At 34.4% G+C, this 21,091-nt stretch overlaps 1 protein-coding gene and 2 long non-coding RNA genes across 7 annotated transcripts in view; 1 reads left to right on the plus strand and 2 right to left on the minus strand.

Annotated features, from left to right (window-relative positions):
* LOC124447007 overlaps nt 1-21,091 on the plus strand; it is a 62,562-nt gene that overhangs the window by 17,284 nt on the left and 24,187 nt on the right. For 2 of the 5 annotated variants that reach the window (XM_046997910.1, XM_046997912.1), the window contains exons 1-2: nt 7,893-8,108; nt 8,808-8,986. In XM_046997910.1, the coding sequence (XP_046853866.1) occupies nt 8,812-8,986 (175 nt within the window). In that variant the 5' untranslated portion in view covers nt 7,893-8,108; nt 8,808-8,811. Of the gene's footprint in view, nt 1-1,420; nt 1,601-1,758; nt 4,270-4,684; nt 4,832-7,889; nt 8,109-8,807; nt 8,987-9,130; nt 11,648-12,101; nt 12,496-21,091 lie in introns of those variants that run through there. The other 3 variants (XM_046997905.1, XM_046997906.1, XM_046997907.1) reach the window with 3 other exon arrangements.
* LOC124447018 lies at nt 13,571-14,287 on the minus strand. Its single transcript, XR_006948583.1, has 2 exons — nt 14,221-14,287; nt 13,571-13,845 (listed from the first exon to the last, which is right to left on the minus strand). It is a non-coding gene; the product is annotated as an uncharacterized LOC124447018 (long non-coding RNA).
* Nucleotides 16,827-20,056, minus strand: LOC124447013. Its single transcript, XR_006948578.1, has 7 exons — nt 19,663-20,056; nt 19,042-19,591; nt 18,547-18,965; nt 18,270-18,442; nt 18,050-18,198; nt 17,779-17,969; nt 16,827-17,711 (listed from the first exon to the last, which is right to left on the minus strand). It is a non-coding gene; the product is annotated as an uncharacterized LOC124447013 (long non-coding RNA).

Below are 21,091 nucleotides of genomic sequence, written 5' to 3' on the forward strand. Positions count from 1 at the left end.
TGTTGTTTATTTACATGTTAACAATGTTTAAAATTTGAACATTTGTTTATTTCCTAAAAGTTTCTGTGAGAAGTTACCTAAATGGGTCTCAACTCAATCAATGCTGATCTTAAATTTTCAGTAACGTACATTTCAGTTTCCTAGTTCTTACAAGCACAAGACAGACAACCATTTGTACACTGTGCCATGCCCTGGAGCAAACTAAGGAACCGGGGGAGGGTACATCCAGAAGCAAGTGTCTTATTTAATTTACTTTTCCTGTTGTCGTTTATTTCCGGAAGTCCAACTGTCAAGAGTTTTATCGCAAGTCAAGACATTTTAAAGTGAGTTTTTTTATGTTTCAAAACAAGGTAAGCAACTTAAAGAAACAGATTAATTTAATATAGCTTCTTGATTGATTTACGAGTAATGTAATAAATTTTGATTTATGAAACGCTCTCAAGCTACAATGTCATCAACACAGCACCACGTAGCTTATAACATTGATAATTGAAACGTCTTGCATGACATTCAAAGAATTTTTTATCTTGAGTGTAAAGCGTTTCCTTCCTAATTAACGCGAACATATCGATATCGAACATTGTATTCTTGTAACATTCGCCTGATCACATCTCGATCAGACTTCAATCAATAGTTCAAGTCGTTTTGATGAACGCTCTTTCTTGTAAAAAATAACACAGAAAACTATTTACGCAAATGTACACTAATAAATTCTAAAAATCATGTTTATGCACATAAGAACAGATTGCAGAAAACAAATGTACAAATCATAGAAATGGTGTAGTGTTTCATATTGTCAACTGACAACAGTCACGAACGACGCTGTTAGCTGTCTTTTAATTGTATACTCACTTATGATCATAAATTGTTGGACAAAATTTAAAACTATTTTAGTTTTTAGTCATAATGTAGAATATTTTATAGAGCGCTGTGTCGTGTTCATTTCAAAACCGAAGAATTGAAAGTTAAACATTTCTAGAAAGAAAAATAGCATTGACGCTATTTCAATAAAAACGAGTCTGAACGAGTTAAAGTGTCGTGTATTTCTTTATGTGATGAAATACTTGACGTCGTAGGCGTAGGAATTGGAGGAATGAATTTAAATTAAGGGAAGGCATTTATTAAAAATATTAGTATTGTTAATATATTTAAAAATCACGTGATGTTTCGTCATACGATGTACATGTAAACTTTTTAAAGTGAAAGTTTTTCAGATGCTCTGAAAAAGACCATATGAACGCGAATAAACGAGTGAATATGTTGAATTGTAATTCATAATGGCCATTGAGATAAATGGCTCGCGTATGTCAATAGTATTGTCTGATGTTTGCACATATGACACAGAAGGCAAAATTTTATTTCTAAGTATGAATTTGAAGTATAGCAAGCGATGAAGTGAAAATGATCATTTTTCATCTAGTTGTGAAGGCCGAGTCTAAAATGAATATATCTGTAACTGGCGGCAATACTATAATTGGTGATCACATGACAGTTAATATTACTCAAACTGGTGCTTCAAGTGAAGTAAATAATGCTCCTCTACATATTACTCATGCTGGCTCTTCCAGTGAAGTAAATAATGGAGCTGTTTCAACTGAAGGTAATTAATTTTGATCTTTTCCTTCTGCATGTTTCCATAAACTATCCATAGGATACCAGCGACGGTTAATGCAATCAAGAAATGCATCTAATAATTAAATGTAATGTCACTCGTTTGTCTATTTTTTAAAAATATTTGGTATCAAACTTTTATCCTAGATAACAAAATCGGGGCTTCCAACTGGCACGAACCAGATTATCAGTATTTTCAAAGAAGAGAATTAGATGATCAACTTCAGGGATTGAGAAAAGGAGTCCCAATAATTTTGCATGGATCAATTGGAGTGGGAAAATCTTCTGCTGCTTTAAATTATCTTGTTGTCAACAAAGACAAATATGACATCAGTTGGTTGATAGATCTTAAGAACTTTGACAGCGAACAAGTTGTTGAATCATTGACAAAGTTAGCGAAAGAGTTTTCAACCAATATGACTTATAAAGAAATGCTGACACCTATTGAGAAAAGAGCCGAAGAATTGAACGTAATTTTTTTGCTTGACAACTTGGAGTCTAAGAATCTTAAAGAAGAATGGTTTAAAGATTTATGGAATGTTCGTCATTCAATCAAAATCCTCATCACAACGAACGATCTTATCCTCAACCATCCTCTTTGGAATATATCCGAGAAAATTGAAGTTGATCGATTTGATGAAGGAATAGAATTTCTTAAAAAACTTAAGGATGGCAAAGAAAAGAAAAGAAAGCTATGTGACTATTTTGGCTGGAATATACTTGGCTTAACAGTTTCCAAAGACTACATTGATCAATATAAGATAACTATCAATAAATATTTAGATTTGCTAAATCACAAAGTCGCAGCAAACAAAGTTCGTGACGAAGAGCAAAATCACAAAATACACCTTTACGTTGCAGTGCAAACCTGTTTAGAAAATGTTGAAGATGAGTTCTTTCCTGTCATTGCAGCTGTGGCTTTTCTCAGTAATAATAACATACCAGAATTCCTTTTGAGCAGTCAATTACCTTCAAGTGATCCCCAGATCAATTTACTAGAAATGAATGAGCTTTGTAAGGGTGTTAAATCGCTGATTAAAATAACAGGAGAAGGTGATATCCGCCTTTTTTCATTCCATTCTTTTACCCAACACGTGATCAAAGATATGGTTGATGAAAAAGAAACCATTAAGTCAGAGGTACTTTATAAGTTATCAGGAGTTTTTATGAAGAACATCAACAAAGATAATCGTTTCTCAAATGATGATTCTCGGTTGCATATCGTTCGTAAGCACGCAGAGATATTCCTGAATAAATGGAAGAATGAAAAGAAAGATGATAGAACCATGATCGCATTAGCTAGACTCGCAGAGCTCATTGGATTTACGTATACTCGAGAACAACCTCCTTTGCTACAAAAACTGGACACTTTCTTCGAAACGTCGAGAAATCTTCCTCATAAGTTGTGTGAGGTGACTGAGGATGACTTGCAGCCTGTTGGATCGTTAAAAAAGGAGTCTGATGACAAGCAAGAAATATACGACATACCTCACTCCACATATCATATAGCTGAAAACTTAATGAAAAAGATGAAAAAAAAGAGTTCCCAAATACCATGTATGACAAGTATTATTTACGATCTTGTATATTGTCGATCTCTGAACAAACAAGATCTTGACGTGTTCCCGGATGAACTCAAAAATGATGAAAAATTGAAAGAAATCATCGAACTTTCACAACCGCTGACACAAGACATCGTGAATGACTTGGTAGAACATAAAGTGGCAATAGGTGTTGAAAAGTATAGCCATTTGTTCCTCGCTGAGCTTTATGTTTCATTAATATATAGCTATGGTAGAAACTACTTCTATCACGATAGAAAAACACTTAAGAAACCAAGTTTTTATGTCGATCTTATGAAGCTTGCGTACTGTCTGGCAAATAAAATCAACAAAGAACTGGGACCTGGTGTCGCTGTCTTACATGGATATCTTGTTCAAATAAGTGCTCTTCTTTATCTCCTTGTGAAAGATTACTGTGTCGAGAACGACAAGTTAGTGGAAAAAACTGCAGAAATTCGAAAGAAAGGTTTGGAAACTGCTATCAAATGTTACAAGCAACTGAGTAATGGTCAACAACTGTTCTTTGAAATGGGAATCTTAAAGGCGAAGAACGGCGATGAGCTGTTTTGCTACTGTGAAATCTTAAAGTGCTACAGAGAATTACTTGCGATGCCATCAAATACTCTTGATGATGTAAAATTGATCCGTAAAGATGGTAGCGGCATTTGCTGTGAAGTTAAAAGAAAATTGAAGTTGCTTGAAAATCAAGAATGTCAAAAGGGTAAACATTATCAACAATCAAAATATAGGAACGCAGTCGCTAATTTCTACATACAATTAGAAGAAGAGGACACTCAGGTAAGTTTCTACAAACAAGCGATAGAGATGTTTTCCATATCAGCTGAACACGCAAGAAAATCAAAAAAGTCTTTGTATCAACTTGAAGCCGTGGTTGGTTTAGCAGATGTTTACAGTAGAATTGGCCGTATAAGGTTTACTGCTTTGATGATTTCTTTCTGTCATCTTAAACAATGCGAAAGTAATGAAAACCTTCGAGAAATGCTGCAACAAAAGCCTGAAATCATTGAACGTATTCGTAAAATCCAAAAAGTTAACATTGTGCGAGCTATTGCACATTTATGTTTAAAGAAACAAGGTAAAAATTTGATGAGCTACAACTGAAATTTATAACTATGTTTAATAAGTCATTTTCTTTTATACTCAGTGGTTTCGGTTTGTAAAGTTAAGAAATTTATTTTCATTTCTTATTTGGCCACAATTTCTTCTCTATTTACTTCAACACTATACATAAAATTGATTTTACGTAAAATCTTTTGTCTCTGTTGGCTTATTGCTCCCTTGTAATCATGTTTTTCTTGATGATGATTGAAAATCATCTAAAAAACCTCAACGTAAGCAATGTGAAAAAAAATGTTTCGAAAGTACCCATGGACCAGTTTCCTAACACTGGTTATAGTTTTTAAAACGTAATTTTTTACACTTCCCTGTTTTACGTATTCCACAGTTCATAACATGAATTGATAAGCAAACATCTTAAAACATTTCTGTAGAGCAGAGGCTGCCGATCCTTGAGAAAGAGCAAAAGACACCTGAGACCAATGAGTATACAACTTATCGTGGGTCATTGGCTGTTGATGGCTCTTCACAAAGCAGCGAAGAGGAGCCATGGCAAACCAAAAAAGCCTACAAAGCAATAGGTAGGTAGACAATAAAAATACTACATTGGGTACGAGGACTGTAATGCAGTTATTGTTTGTAATCGTGACGAAAAGTACATGGCTTGAAAAATTAGTAATTCTTTACTTACTACTTTTTTATTTACTCTTCGGAAAAATAAAATGACGATAAATGACAGTTGTGTAGCAAGCGGAAACACAAATGAACCATACTGATTTCATCATTTATATTTTCTTTTGTTTGATTGTCGGGTTAATGGCCATTATCGAAAAAAATTTCAAATAATGTAAAATCATTAAAATTAAGTAAGTTATAACTAATGTTCTTAATACGTAGAATGAGATATACGATTGCTTTAAGATATTTGTTTACTTGCTCTTTTGTAAAGTTCATCCCGTTTATCATCCAGACGTGGACAATTCAGCTCATATAAAGCTTCACTATAAGTCTTAGCTGGAAGGATTACGTTAAGTGCTCTTTTCTAAATTTTTTCGATTGAGTCAGCCAAATAAACAGATACACTTTTATGCCATACAATACAGCAGTACTCCAAAACAGGTCGAATGAGAGCATTGTGAATAAAAATCGATTCGTGAGATTGATTACGCTTCGTTTAAGTACTATAGTATAAGCAAATTACGACGAAGCAAGACATCTTGAGATTGCAAAATATGCATCAAAACAAGACGAGAAGTGAACTGTAAATTTTCGACTTTATTTCAAAGTCATCCTCAGACAGAATCATTCTGTCTGCTTTATACTATATTTCTTTAAATTGTCGGCTGGTCATGGTTTTTCGTTTAAGTACGTACTACAATTATATGCAAACGCTTGGAGGCTTTTTTAGCAATCATAGCGAGATGTTTATTCCATTTAAGATTGTTCTATAATGAAGATAATTTTGCATACGAGATTTAGAATTCCATGAGAGAAATTAAGAAACGGAAAGGTCATCCATAAATTTTCAAGCTCTACTACCTTCTAAGGATGAGATCTTAACGAGGTTAATCATAAATTAAAATAAGATTGGGCCTAATTTAGTTCCTTGTGGTAAACCAGCTGTGACCGTTAACCATTTAAAAGCGAGGTTAGCAAGTCTTACACAGTCTGTTTACGATTGGGCAAGAAGCTTATAATCCATGGCATCATAGAGCGTCTAACTCCAATATCAATAAGCTTACTACCGAGCGCGTTGTGTCCGTTACGATAAAAAGCTTTTGTGTAGTCTAGGAAAAGTAGACGGTTGTGTTTATCAGGGAAGTCAACTTAAGATAAAAAGTAAACAGTTGTTTCCTTTAAGCAACCAAATTGCTGTAAATCAATATTATTTACATTATCTGCCATCATCTATTGTACCACAAAGTCCTCAAGGACTTTGTATAAGCAAGAAGTTATAGAAATTAATCGAATATCTTCTTCACTAGTGGTTGTGTTACTTTTGCGATTGGACTTTCCATCTTTGGAAAGAAAAATAAAACTATTCCGTGCGAACGAAAATACAAACAATATACACTGATGTGACCATGTGTATTTCGTACCTATGTTATTAATTAATTTGTTCATTCATTTGTTTTATTTAAAAATCTTAAGCTAAAGACGAAACGTTATTAATAAATCCTTCTCTATTTTATTATTGTGATGGCTTTTTAAAAGTCTTATGTTGGGCTATTATGTTCATATTGAACATTTGTTTTATATTCTTAAAAGAAAACAATTTGATCCAATATAAAAATATTCGTTTTAGAATGTTTTAAAGTGTTTTCAAAACATCTGCCTAAGATTCTTTACTAAAACCCTGTATTGAACGTTGCAGATGCATATCTGATGGATTTAGTACGAGAAATTCCGGGAAAATGGAAAAATTTGGCTATATATCTGAATGTTCACTCGACGAAAATAGATGAAATCGAATCAAATCATCGTAATGACGTCATCTGGCAAGGATTCAAAATGCTGGAACACTGGTTGCAGTCACGTGATGATGAACAGTCCTGGTACACAAGGAACTGGGAACTGCTTTTAAAAGTATCGGCAGAGAAGATTTGGCCGGAAAGATCATCACTGAAGGCCCTAGAATCAATGTTGAAAAATATTTAAAATATTAAAAATGTTTGAATGAATGTTCCTGTTTGATCATACGTACGAATATTTTACAGCAGACCGTCAATCTCTTTTGCTTTACAATACCAATATTTTATCGCATAATATACGTATCCTTCCTACTTTATTATACCAATATTTCAATTACGACTTCAGTGTTTCTTACTTTAGTATACCAATGTACTACAAATTGTATCGTGTGTCTTGCTTACGGACATTGTTTTATTGTTGCAATGTTTGCGCAACTAACCCTCAAAACACAAGGTGCCCATGAAAATAATTAGTGTGTAACTTGACCAATATAAATTATACTTGAGCGACGTTGTGTATTTTTTGCACAACAGTTCGAGTCATAAAGATATTGTTTGGTTGGAGCATCTTAAAAAATACGGATATTAGTTCGAAACTAATATAAAAATGTGAACAAAGTTAAGTGAAATTTTTTGAATAAAGTATTTATCAAAGCAAAAGGTGTTAAAGTAAAGGGTTAAAGTAAAGTTGTTCGGTCCGATATTTCTCCGTAAAGACCTTGCGCTCGGTTATTAAGGGTTTATTATTAGTTTATTACACATTAGTAGATTTTCAATTTCAATAAAATCTCTCCAAGCATGTTATGTTGTAACGTTACTCTATTACATGTTATGTTAAAGTCCTTCATTTGCGTGTTTACAATGTAGAGTTAAAATTTGAAAATTTTATTTCTTTCCTAAAAAAATCATTAAGAACCTAGCCGGATTGCGTCTCAAGGTACTCTATCAACTTTAATTTGAAAAGCGTACATTCTGGTGGCCACAAGACCAGAAGACAGCAATTTACAATAAAACTTTAACTGTTTCCTCTTAGAGACCTTAGAACAAGTAAGGGTCGACAAACAAGTGCCTTCCGACGAACTTTTCCTGTGTTGTTATTATGTATTTCCCGGAAGTCCACCTGTCATTGTTTTATATCACAAGATGTACAAATACATATAGTGAATTTTTTATCTTTCAAGTGAAGGTAAAGATCTAAAATGAGCATGTTAAAGTATTATACTGCATTTGGATTAAATGTCGAGTATTTTAAATGAGTAATATTGAAAATTTTAGTTTGTGAAACGCTCAAAATTACAACATCATTGCGTAAACCGACGTATACTTAGCTTATAATGTTGATCATAAACACGTCTCTTTCATAAGAATCAAAGAATATTTTATCACGGTAAGGGCTTAATTTTTTTTCTTCCTGATTAGCGTGGACATATTGTCAAAGTGTATTTTTGTTACATTCGCCTGATCGTAGTATATCGATCGTGAGTTCAATTCGATAATTCTATGAAGCTAGCTTTCTCTTGTGGCAGATAACACAGTAAACTAAACTAATTAAAACTGACGTTGCTTGACGTTGTACAGCAATAAATGTCATAATCTGTTTGGAGGTAACTTAATAACAGATTGTACTGTAGAGTACAAGTGTACAAGCTGTAGAAATGTTGTCCTGTATTATTATTGTGGTATGTAAACAATATTGTTGGCGTTTGTTTACGGTTGATGTACGAACAAGATCTGAACAACAACATCAATAAACTGTTAGCGACACTTGATACACATGAAAATTAGCGAACTTTAATATCAACTGTTAATAAATTTCAAAAGGCAAAAGTCACACGATGTGCTTGTCAACGTTTCAAGGTAAAAGTTTGCGGAAGATGTCCTGGAAAAGATCCATATTAACATGAATAAACGGCAGAATGCGTATTTTAAATTGTAATTCATGATGGCCAAAGAGATGTCAAATTTATGTTTGCACATATGACACTGAAGGCGAGATTTTCCTTCTAAGTATGAATTTCAAGTATAATAAACAATGAAGAAAAAAATGATCATTTTAAGTGCCCTAACCGTCTTCTCTTTCCTCTAGTTTGATGGCCGAGTCTAACAGGAATATATATATAACTGGCGGCAATACTATAATTGGTGATCACATGACAGTTAATATTACTCAAACTGGTACGTCAAGTGAAGTAAATAATGCTCCTCTACATATTACTCATGCTGGCTCTTCCAGTGAAGTAAATAATGGAGCTGTTTCAACTGAAGGTAATTTGTATCTTTTCCATTTGTGTCCATAAACTATTCAACAACGGTCATTCCAATCAAGGAAATGCATGTAATGTTTTAGAGCAACAATGTCACTGATTTATCAATTTTTTACAAATATTTGGTATCAAACTTTTATCCTAGATAACAAAATCGGGGCTTCCAACTGGCACGAACCAGATTATCATTATTTTCAAAGAAGGGAATTAGATGATCAACTTCAGCGATTGCAAAAAGGAGTTCCAATAATTTTGCATGGATCAATTGGAGTGGGAAAATCATCTGCTGCTTTAAATTATCTTGTTGTCTACAAAGACAAATATGACATCAGTTGGTTGATAGATCTTAAGAACTTTCACAGCGAACAAGTTGTTGAATCATTGACAAAGTTAGCGAAAGAGTTTTCAACCAATATGACTTATAGAGAAATGCTGACAGCTATTGAGAAAAGAGCCGAAGAATTAAACGTTACTTTTTTGCTTGACAACTTGGAGTCTAAGAATCTTAAAGAAGAATGGTTTAAAGATTTATGGAATGTTCATCATTCAATCAACATCCTCATAACAACGAACGATCGTATCCTCAACCATCCTATTTGGAATATATCCGAGAAAATTGAAGTTGATCGATTTGATGAAGGAATAGAATTTCTTAAAGATCTTAATGATGACAAAGAAATGAAAATAAAGCTCTGTGACTATTTTGGCTGGATAATTCTTGGCTTAACAGCTTCCAAAGACTATATTTTTCAAAATATGATATCCATTAATGAATATCTGGGCATGTTAAAACACAAAGTCGCAGCAAAGAAAGTTCGTGATGAAGAGCAAAAGCACAAAATACACCTTTACATTGCAGTGCAAACCTGTTTAGAAAAGATTGAAGATAAGTTCTTTCCTGTCATTGCAGCTGTGGCTTTTCTCAGTAATAATGGCATACCAGAATTCCTTTTGAGCAGTCAATTACCTTCAAGTGATCCCCGCATTAATATACTAGGAATTAATGAGCTTTGTAATGGTGTTAAGTCGCTGATTAAAATAACAAGAGAAGGTGATATCCGCCTTTTTTCATTCCATTCTTTTACCCAACACGTGATCAAAGATATGGTTGATGAAAAAGAAACCATTAAGTCAGAAGTACTTTATAAGTTATCAGGAGTTTTTATGAAGTACATCAACAAAGATAATCGTTTCTCAAAAGATGATTCTCGGTTGCGTATCGTTCGTGAGCATGCAGAGATATTCCTGAATAAATGGAAGAATGAAACGAAAGATGATAGAACCATGATCGCATTAGCTAGACTCGCAGAGCTCATTGGATTTACGTATACTCAAGAACAACCTCCTTTGCTACAAAAACTGGACACTTTCTTCGACACGTCGAGAAATCTTCTTCATAAGTTGTGTGGGGTGACTGAGGATGACTTGCAGCCTGTTGGATCGTTTTATTCATTCATAAGCGCTTTTTCGTGGGGATCTGTTAACAAGCAAGAAATCTACGACATACTTCACTCCACATATCATGTAGCTGAAAACTTAATGAAAAAGATGAAAAAAAAGAGTTTCCAAATACCATGTATGACAAGTATTGTTTACGATCTTGTATATTGTCGAACTCTGAACAAACAAGATCTTGACGTGTTCCCGGATGAACTCAAAAATGATGAAAAATTGAAAGAAATCATCGAACTTTCACAACCACTATCACCAGCCATCGTGCATGAATTGGTAGAACATAAAGTGGCAATAAGTGTTGAAAGGTATAGTCATCTGTACCTCGCTGAGCTTTATGTTTCATTAATATATAGCTATGGTAGAAACTATTTTTATCACGATAGAAAAACACTTAAGAAACCAAGTTTTTATGTCGATCTTATGAAGCTTGCGTACTGTCTGGCAAATGAAATAAACAAAGAGCTGGGACCTGGGATTGCTGTCTTTCATGGATATCTTGTTCAAACAAATGCTCTTCTTTATCTCCTTGTCAATGAAGACTGTGTCGAGAACGAGAAGGTAGTTCCTAAAACTGATGAAGTACTAAAAAAAGATTTTGAAAATGCCATGGAATGTTACAAGCAGCTTAAAGATGATCAACAATCATTTTTTGAAATGGGAATCTTAAAGAAGAGAAACGGAGATATGTACAGCAAGTTGATTTGCGACAGTCAAATCTTGAAATGCTGTAAAAATTTACTTGCAATGCCATCAAATGCTGTTGATTATGTGAAATTAATGTCTGAAGATGGGATCCGTACTTGCGTTGAAATAACAAAATTGTTGCAGTTGTATGAAAGTCAAGATAACCAAAAAAGTAGTCTTGTTCGATTGTCCAGGCATATGAACCCAGTAGCTCATTTCTACATGCAAGTAGGAGATAAGCAAGCGATAAAGATGTTTGCCATTTCAGCTGAAAACGCAAAGAAATTTAAAATGTCTTTGTATCATCTTGAAGCACTGGTTGGTTTAGCAGATGTTTACAGTAGAATTGGACGTAAAAGGTTTACGGCTTTGATAATTTCTTTCCGTCATCTTAAACATTGCAAAAGTAATGAAAACCTTCGAAAAATGCTGCAACAAAAGCCTGAAGTCATCGAACGTATTCGTAAAATCCACGCAGTAAACATTGTGCGAGCAATCGCCCATTTACGACTGAAGAAACAAGGTAAAAATTTGATGAGCAACATCAGAATTATATTGCTATATTAAATGGTCGATTTTCTCATAGATTTAACGGTTTCAGAAGTGCTCTGTAAAGCAAAAAAATCTTTTTTTCATTTTTTTTGGCTAGGATTTATTTTCTACGTTCTCATTCACAATACATAAAACGAATTGCTTTTTGTATGAAAGCTGTTTATCTTTGTTGATCACCCAAGTCGTGTCTCTCATGACTATTGGAAATCCTCTAATAAACCTTAATGTAAGATATAGAAAAAAATGCATATTTTGAAAATAATAATTGAAGGAAGCTGAATAGAAACTATCAATTTAAAGAAAAACAACCCAGCAAGTTATCCAACTTTTCTCAGTTTTACATCCTTTTCATCTGCCACATATTGAGTCAATACTATGGACTGTTGTGAATTCATTTAAGCGAACATCTTAATCCATTTTTGTAGCGCGGATGCCCCGAATCCTTGATGAACAACAAAGGATACCTGAGACAATAGAGTGTACACCCGAGACAATGGAGTGTACACCTGAGACCAGTGAGTGTACACCAGACACCAGTGAGTGTACACCTGAGACAATGGAGTGTACACCTGAGAGCAGTGAGTGTACACCAGACACCAGTGAGTCTACACCTGAGACCAAGGAGTGTACACCTGAGACCAGTGAGTGTACACCAGACACCAAGGAGTGTACACCTGAGACAATGGAGTGTACACCTGAGACCAGTGAGTGTACACCAGACACCAGTGAGTGTACACCAGACACCAGTGAGTGTACACCTGAGACCAGTGAGTGTACACCAGACACCAGTGAGTGTACACCTGACACCAGTGAGTATACATCATTTTTATTTTATAAAAGAAATAAAGATATTTTTCATATTTGCACTTCCTAATGCAAACCTCGGAGACCTTTTTTTGAGAACTTTCAAGCATGTGCAACCTTCGATCTCGGGCTTACACTGATCTGCTCTCGAGTTCTCTTAACGGTCTCCTCGGTTTTCATAAGCCTGTGCAAACATAATAAATATCTTTTATTTCTTCAGTGAAACCCACCTACAAGAAACGTTACAAATAAGTAATACCTGTCACCTTGCATTTTTTCTCCCCCAACTAAAAGGATAGAAAAACCTCTTTTTCTTGACATAAATACAGTTTACTCATGGAAAAGGAAAATAAAAAGATAGTTGAAGTAACTATTTCTAGCAAGTGTAAATAAAAACAAACTGTACTAATGTGATTATAAATATTTTGTTGTTATATTATTAATCACTTTGGCAATCACTCATAAATTTCATATTTGTTCTTGTAAAGAAATTCCATCTTTGTAAACATAGTTGCTTTATGATATTTTTAACACATCTATTTAAGATTCTTAAAACCCTGTATTGACTGTTGCAGCTATGGACAAATATCTAATAAATTTGGCGAGGAAAATTCCCCGTGATTGGCAAAATTTGGCTATCTTCCTTAATATTAGTGATGAGAAAATTAAACAAATCGAAATAGACGAACGTGGTGTCGTCTGGCAAGGATATACCATGTTGAAGTATTGGTGGAAATCCCGTCATAAGAAGAAGCTGTGGTACGAGGAACTGGCAAATGCTATTATTGATGGCACGGACAACAGAGATCTGGCCGAAAAGATAAAAAAGGAAGGCCCTGCTATCAATGTGCGTTATCGTTAGATTTCTTGTCAACGATATCGACATTTCGTTTTCACAATTGACATTTTAACGAAAGGAATACGCCTGTAAATGGCAAATTGTTGCAGTTTCCTTACGTAAAACATTTCGTTTTATGACTTCAAATGCAAGTTTTGCTCCTTAGCTGTTTAGTAGTACAAATTTTTTACAGCCAAGCTGAACTTCAATGTTTTTTTTTGCTTTACAATAACAATGTTTTATCGCATAATATACTCGTATCCCTCCTACTTTATTATACAAATATTTTAACTACAACTTTAATGTTTCTAAATTTAACATACCAATATACTAAACTCCACTTATTTACAAATTATATTGTATCTTACTTACGGATATTGTTTTAATGTTTCAGTTCCTTTATTTTTCAACAAAAAAAAGAAACAATAACTGTTCGTTGGATTTTACCTTTGCAATCGTCGTGCAACTGACATCCAAAACACTGGGTGCCCGTGAAAATAATTAGAGTGTAACTGCATCATATACTGCTAGATAAGGAAAGTTATGTTTTTTTGTACAACATTTCGAGTCATAAATGGTTGGAACAACATGAGAAGAGTCTAAATTTCAGAAACATCTTATGTTTCTTATATATGAATAGGGAAAATCGTGAAAATACTTGGAATCTAGATCAAGTTGATTTCATTGGTTCTTCAAATATTCCTTAACTTTTGGTTATAAATATTGTTACTTGTTATAAAACTTAGCGGTCATAACATTTTGCAATCACAGATAACGCAAAACGTTACAAATTTTGGTGTTATTTTTTATGTTGTATTATTTCAAATGACACATGTTACTTTTGTAACATTAAGATACTTTAAATAACCAGCATTGATTATAACAAATTTTATACACAAAACCTCAAACGTAAAGCACATCCAGGTGTCTCACTTTTCATTATTCCTTCCCAAAAAAAGATACAGTTCTATAGGGAAAAATATGGAAGAAAAAAAACGAAAATTAATAAAACTGTTTTCTTCATTGACAATTTTAATATCACAACTATTTTAAATCAAATTTGAGAATAATCATTTTGACTACATAGATAACCTATCCCACAAGTAAGACCATGTTTAGAACATGTTTAAGTTACATTCTTTATGCGGCAATTTTTTTTTAACGCACAATATCAAACGTACAACAAATTAAAAAACAATATAAAAACTTAGAAGACATAAAGCTTAGGAGAAAAATACTTCCGTGCATAATTTTGATCTTAAGACAATAAACACTGGCATGACAACATTTACGCTTGAAACAATTTTTAACCAACTTTTTCATATCTGCACTAGGTTGCACTATTTTCCGTTTTTTACGTGTGAAATATGTGAAGATCCTTGCATGCAGTTAATTTAAAAACTGAACAAATTTTCTTAAGGCAAAATTTGATTGTACTTCTTTCTTGCCATGTGCGAGGAACGAACGAGTAGCTTGAAAAGAATACAAATTTAACATAAATGTATGAAAAGGCATGTTATGCCATGACTTATCATGATGACGAGTAGAATTAAAATCTATAACTTCAATTTAAGGTATATCTTGCTCAAATTTTTTAACTCCAACTCTTCATCAGCTACGTCACTACGTAGAAACATGATATTTTTAAAGTTTGCAGAAGTTGTTATAGTATGAAACCTATTGTAAAAGGCATATTATTACATTATTTAGTATACACGTAAATAAAAACTTAACAGAAACTTTCTTCTTCAAATACACGCACCGACCAAACATCAAAACAAAAGATAATGAGGAATTTTATCTCATTTTCTTTTGTCTCTAATGCATTCGACGCATGTAAAATGCAACGTATAAAACAGGCCTAAGTGAGGAAACGATTGTGTTCAAAGAGGAACATTGTTTTTTCAGATGTTACTGAAGAGTTAAAAGTATATTGTGATGAAGATTCTGAAGACGATGATTTTGATCCAAATTTCAAAAGTGGATTTCTCGACGATTATTACAATATTCGCAAAGACGTGATAGAAAAATTAAAGAAGTAAATATAAATCTATTTGATATCTTTTAATTTAATGTTTTTTGCTGTAGCATAAGATACTCAAATATATCTTCTTGTTTCTTTTCGAACAAAAAGCATAATTTAAACACAACGAACCTCCTAAATAACTGTTTTAGCAAGAGTAATTTATAGCAGGGATTGTTATAACGCTTAAGGTATATTAAAAAAGTCTTGTAACTTTTTTTCAGTTTAAAATTAAACGTATACATGAACAATTAATAGCAATAGTAAAAAGCTTTATGTCAGTAAAATATACACAGAAAGTTTTTAAAATACGATTACTGCAATATTTAGTAGAGTGTAGCTTGAATGTGTATTATTTCATGCAGATTTCCTTGGATAAATGGACGTTGTGGAATAACATTTAACCCAAAGCCACGTTTGTATGTGACTGTAGCGCTGGACAGGGAAAATGACGAAGATTTTTTAAAGAAAGACATCTACGAAAAATTTGGATGGAAAGCGTCGGAGTATGTTGAATTTCGTTATGCCAAAAAATCATCGCCTACATTTCGTTATTTATCAAATTTAAAGTTTAGAGAAAATGAAAATTTTAGCAGAGAGTCATCTGGTACAGTTACAATGTTTTGTAGGAAGGATAGAAAAGACTGAGTTAAGTTGTGCACATGTTGCTTGTATATCAGACCGACAAGAAATTCTATCTTTACGTAATAAAACCCAAGATATCGATGAGATTATTAGCATCCTTCGGATGACACAAGTACACCACGAGTCCCCTCTTGGTATTAACTTTTGTTTTTCACAAAATGGCCATGCTGTGCTATCGAGTGAGATAGTCATCTTCAATCTGACAAGTATACATACCATTCAATGTTATATTAATACTGTAATCATCAGGAAAGGTGTGTATATCAGTGCCCAGATAGGGAGGCTAGAGGGTACTATCACTTGCCTAAGGTGAACCCTCAGGCTGGTGGTGGGAAGGAGGTGCCTTACTTCTCCATTCCAGACAGGCTCCAAGCAATGTCTGACCACTGCCCTATCATCTACCAGCTTCAATTTATTCTTTTTCAGTGGAGCATTGACCTCGGAGTATGTTGAATTTCGTTATGCCAAAAAATCATCGCCTACATTTCGTTATTTATCAAATTTAAAGTTTAGAGAAAATGAAAATTTTAGCATAGAATCATCTGGTACAGCGACAATGTTTTGTAGGAAGGATAGAAAAGACTGAGTTAAGTTGTGCACATGTTGCTTGTATATCAGACCGACAAGAAATTCGATCTTTACGTAATAAAACCCAAGATATCGATGATTATTAACATCCTTCGGATGACACAAGTACACCACGAGTCCCTCTTGGTATTAACTTTGTTTTTCACAAAATGGCCATGCTGTGCTATCGAGTGAGATAGTCATCTTCAATCTGACAAGTATACATACCATTCAATGTTATATTAATACTGTAATCATCAGAAAGGTGTGTATATGAGTGCCCAGATAGGGAGGCTAGAGGGTACTATCACTTGCCTAAGGTGAACCCTCAGGCTGGTGGTGGGAAGGAGGTGCCTTACTTCTCCATTCCAGACAGGCTCCAAGCAATGTCTGACCACTGCCCTATCATCTACCAGCTTCAATTTATTCTTTTTCAGTGGAGCATTGACCTCGGAGTATGTTGAATTTCGTTATGCCAAAAAATCATCGCCTACATTTCGTTATTTATCAAATTTAAAGTTTAGAGAAAATGAAAATTTTAGCATAGAATCATCTGGTACAGCGACAATGTTTTGTAGGAAGGATAGAAAAGACTGAGTTAAGTTGTGCACATGTTGCTTGTATATCAGACCGACAAGAAATTCGATCTTTATGTAATAAAACCCAAGATATCGATGAGATTATTAACATCCTTCGGATGACAAAAGTACACCACGAGTCCCCTCTTGGTATTAACTTTTGTCTTTCACAAAATGGCCATGCTGTACTATCGAGTGAGATAGTCATCTTCAATCTGACAAGTATACATACCATTCAATGTTATATTAATACTGTAATCATCAGGAAAGGTGTGTATATCAGCGCCCAGATAGGGAGGCTAGAGGGTACTATCACTTGCCTAAGGTGAACCCTCAGGCTGGTGGTGGGAAGGAGGTGCCTTACTTCTCCATTCCAGACAGGCTCCAAGCAATGTCTGACCACTGCCCTATCATCTACCAACTTCAATTTATTCTTTTTCAGTGGAGCATTGACCTCGAGGATGTCCTTTCATTGGAGCTTTGCATTTAGTACAATTGCGAGTACTTTTATTCCCAGCGCTATTTAATATTTGATCCACATCATCTGTTAGGTCTTGTAACTTCTGTCTTTGCTGTTCCACTAAGGAAAAAACGAAGATCATTACATCCTAAAATAATTGTAAACAATACCATTATCCCATACTTACAGCATGGATAAAGTGCATGACTGACATGCTTGTTCCTCGCAACATATTTTTTTATTGCCTCAGCCTTGGATCGTTTGGTGGGAAACTGGCTGCACAAAGGTTCGGGTGCTTTTCCTCTATATCTTCCATTATAGTTGAAAGTTCTTGTTTATTAGACATGAAAAGAACATTCTTTAATTGTTCAACATATTCTACAAATTGATATGAAAAATAATTTGTTACTGACGCTTCAATTCTCATATTCTACAAAACATTCTAAAAATTAGCATACCATAAGATGGCTTCACAGACACTTCCCGCACTACTTCCTCACCCAACTTATACTTAGGGAAATTTATGTTATACACCACTTGTCCATCCTTTGATTTTTTCGACTGATGATGAACATTTTCATTGAAATGAAGTATGGCAATAACAAGTCTATCAAGAAAAAAATTAAAAAAATACCGCAGCAGACGAGAAAATATATTTCAAGGCATTAAAATGCTGACCTGCAAAATGTTCCAAGCTATGAAAAACGAGTCATTTTTGGATGCCAATGGTTCAGGGTGGAATGAAAGCCTTGAAGGACAACTAGTCTGGCCATCTGGTGAAAGTTTGCCGATGTCTTTCAAAATGCTTGGCTTGAGTAGGATAGAGCATATCTTATCATATGCAATAGTTCCTAAAAGGTTGTGAAATTGTGTTTCATGTATAGAGTTGTGACTATAGTATGACATACAACCTTGTACTATTCAATTTCCACATTAGCTGAGTATTTTAAGTTACCTATTGGTATCCATTTCCGCTCTGGGATCTGACAATGAGCACACAATGGGAATAATGCATCGGGGTGGTTATCATGCTTGTTAGCCATGTTTCTCACAGTAGATTTCCATTTAGCAACAATAAGCTCTTCAAAGCCAAGTATAGTAGTTTGAGCACTCCAATACAAATGTTGGCGAATACCACCCAACCATTCATTGATTATTTCACACCCTTTCTCTTTGCCTGCCATCTTAAGTTGTTTAGCAATACTTTTATTTAAGTGCTTTGTTTCTTTTTTTTTCGTTCCGGATCCACTTTGCAATCCCTTTGGGCCTGTAACTGATGAAAACATCCATGGTAACCCCAGATTTCTCAAGAAACTGAAAAGATCTTTTTGCTTCCTCCAGTTCCATGGCATTACTGCTACCAACTTCATTGGCCTGTTTAAAAATCAAAATGCTTCGATCATTGAAAGTAAAAACACTACAAACAATGATTTTCATCATTCGATAATACCTGAAGCAATTCAAAATGAACCAGCTTTGATGTTGTGTTGCTCCAAATTGTGTAGACTCCATATTTCGCACTGTGCCCCATAGAATCAAAGCGTCCATCTCCTGACCATGTCTGGAAATCCACATCACTTTTTTTCACATCTTCAATTAACTTTCACTGATAGCTTTCTCAATGCTTCAGAATAGCTGGAAACAAGAAGGTGCGTTGATGCACATGATAAGTGCACACACTATTTGCTAAGAGATTCATGTGCTTGAACATCAGCATGGCCTGACTTATACTGACACCAGACATCAATATACCAAAACTAGTCATAACGTTTCCAGCTGGATATCTTCCCAAAACCATAGGTTGGCTTCTCCACATAAAGTTCTTTTCAACACATTTACCACAATTTTGTTCTACAATGGCCATCGAACCGATGTTTTTAATGTGTACTTTTGGATTTTCAGCCTTGCAGTTAAAGCAAAATTTTTCAAAAAACTCAACCAATGAGATGTAAAATACCATGAACATAGGTTGTTCATGCGAGCTTGCTCCTTCATCAATTCTGTAACACGATTAAGAAAATTCATTATTATGAAATACAACAGAGATCTAATTCTTTATAAGATAAAATACCTGACTGTATTACTTGTGGTATCTTCATCTAAATCTTCACTCTGACTACACTCTTTGAAAGAGTAGTAGTCCATGTATGATTCTCCTTCGAAAAGCTCTTCAGCACTCTCCTGCATTCCATCGTCTATATTAATGCTGGTCACCACGGATGTATTACGATTTTCCCTGATTTCGCTTCGATATTCATTTTGCAACTTCTGGGCCTTTTTCTTCAAAGATGCTTTAGTCTTTTTATACCAGCTTAAAGTCTTTTGTAAAGATGTAAGTTTTTTCTTAAGACGATGGCACGATTTACATGGAGACTGGGATTCACAAATATCTTCACCAACTGCATGTAGTTCTTCTTCAAATGGCGAATCGTTTGCTTTCCCAGTGCATACTTCAACATGCTCAGCTCCATCACTAGTAGATGGTACTTCCTCATCGAGAGAACATGTTTCCTTCAGCGATGGCTTATGGAGAGTATGTCGTATAATCTACAAAACTTATATCGAATTTACATATGACAAAAGAAAAATTGACATAAACAAGCGTAAACTTACTTGTCTTCGCTTTCGATCGGTTATTTCGTCCTGTAATGGTTCAGGAATCCCAGCCACGTCAATGGTTGGGATAGCATCTTTCTTCATCCTTCTTTTGAGCTTGACTTGCACGCTCAAATTAAGGTCAAAACAAGAATCTTCAAAATGTGCAGAACACAGACACAAGGTAGAGGAAGCCTCAAAACCCGGTCTATGTTTACGCACAAAATTTACCCATTTTCTATGTCTTTGCGGCTCTGTTTCTGTTTTAGGAAACAGATGCATCGACATTCCTTCGGTTTTTGAATCATTGGCGCAACTAATTTGATTAGGTCCGCCGGCAACACAGCGTTTTCCTCCGCGTTTCTTATTAAGATTACTAGTAGAATACGCCATGTTGATATATGTGTTCAACTTTTACGTCACAAGTCATTAGCATACCGTTCAAAAAGTTCGCAAAAAAAATGCTGAAAATCGTGACTTTGAACGTCCGTAAAATCACTTTCACCAATCCAATTTCAATTATAATTGCAGATTTAAAATCACTGAAACAAGGTCTTTCAATTTAGCTAATAAAAAGGGGGGCTAAAATTTGTAATATAAACACTTTAAAGATGGCGGTGTAAGTATCGTTCCAGTTACATATAGAGTTCACTGGCTGGGCACAAGTGCGAACTTCCCTCCCATGTTTAATTTTGTCGAAATATAAATATGTTTTGTCCTTCATAAAATTTCATTTTTTATTAACCAAAACGTAAAAATATAACAGTAACCTTAGTTGGGTTAGAGTCAGGGTTGGGGTTTGGGTTTGGGTTAGGTTTAAGTTTTTACGACAGAACGAATAGCAAATAAATTAAGAAGTACGGGTGCCGTACGAATAGCCACTGCAAACAAAGTTAGCCTTGTAA

The sequence above is a fragment of the Xenia sp. Carnegie-2017 genome, unplaced genomic scaffold (assembly GCF_021976095.1).
Source record: "Xenia sp. Carnegie-2017 unplaced genomic scaffold, XeniaSp_v1 HiC_scaffold_22, whole genome shotgun sequence".
NCBI lineage: Eukaryota > Metazoa > Cnidaria > Anthozoa > Malacalcyonacea > Xeniidae > Xenia > Xenia sp. Carnegie-2017.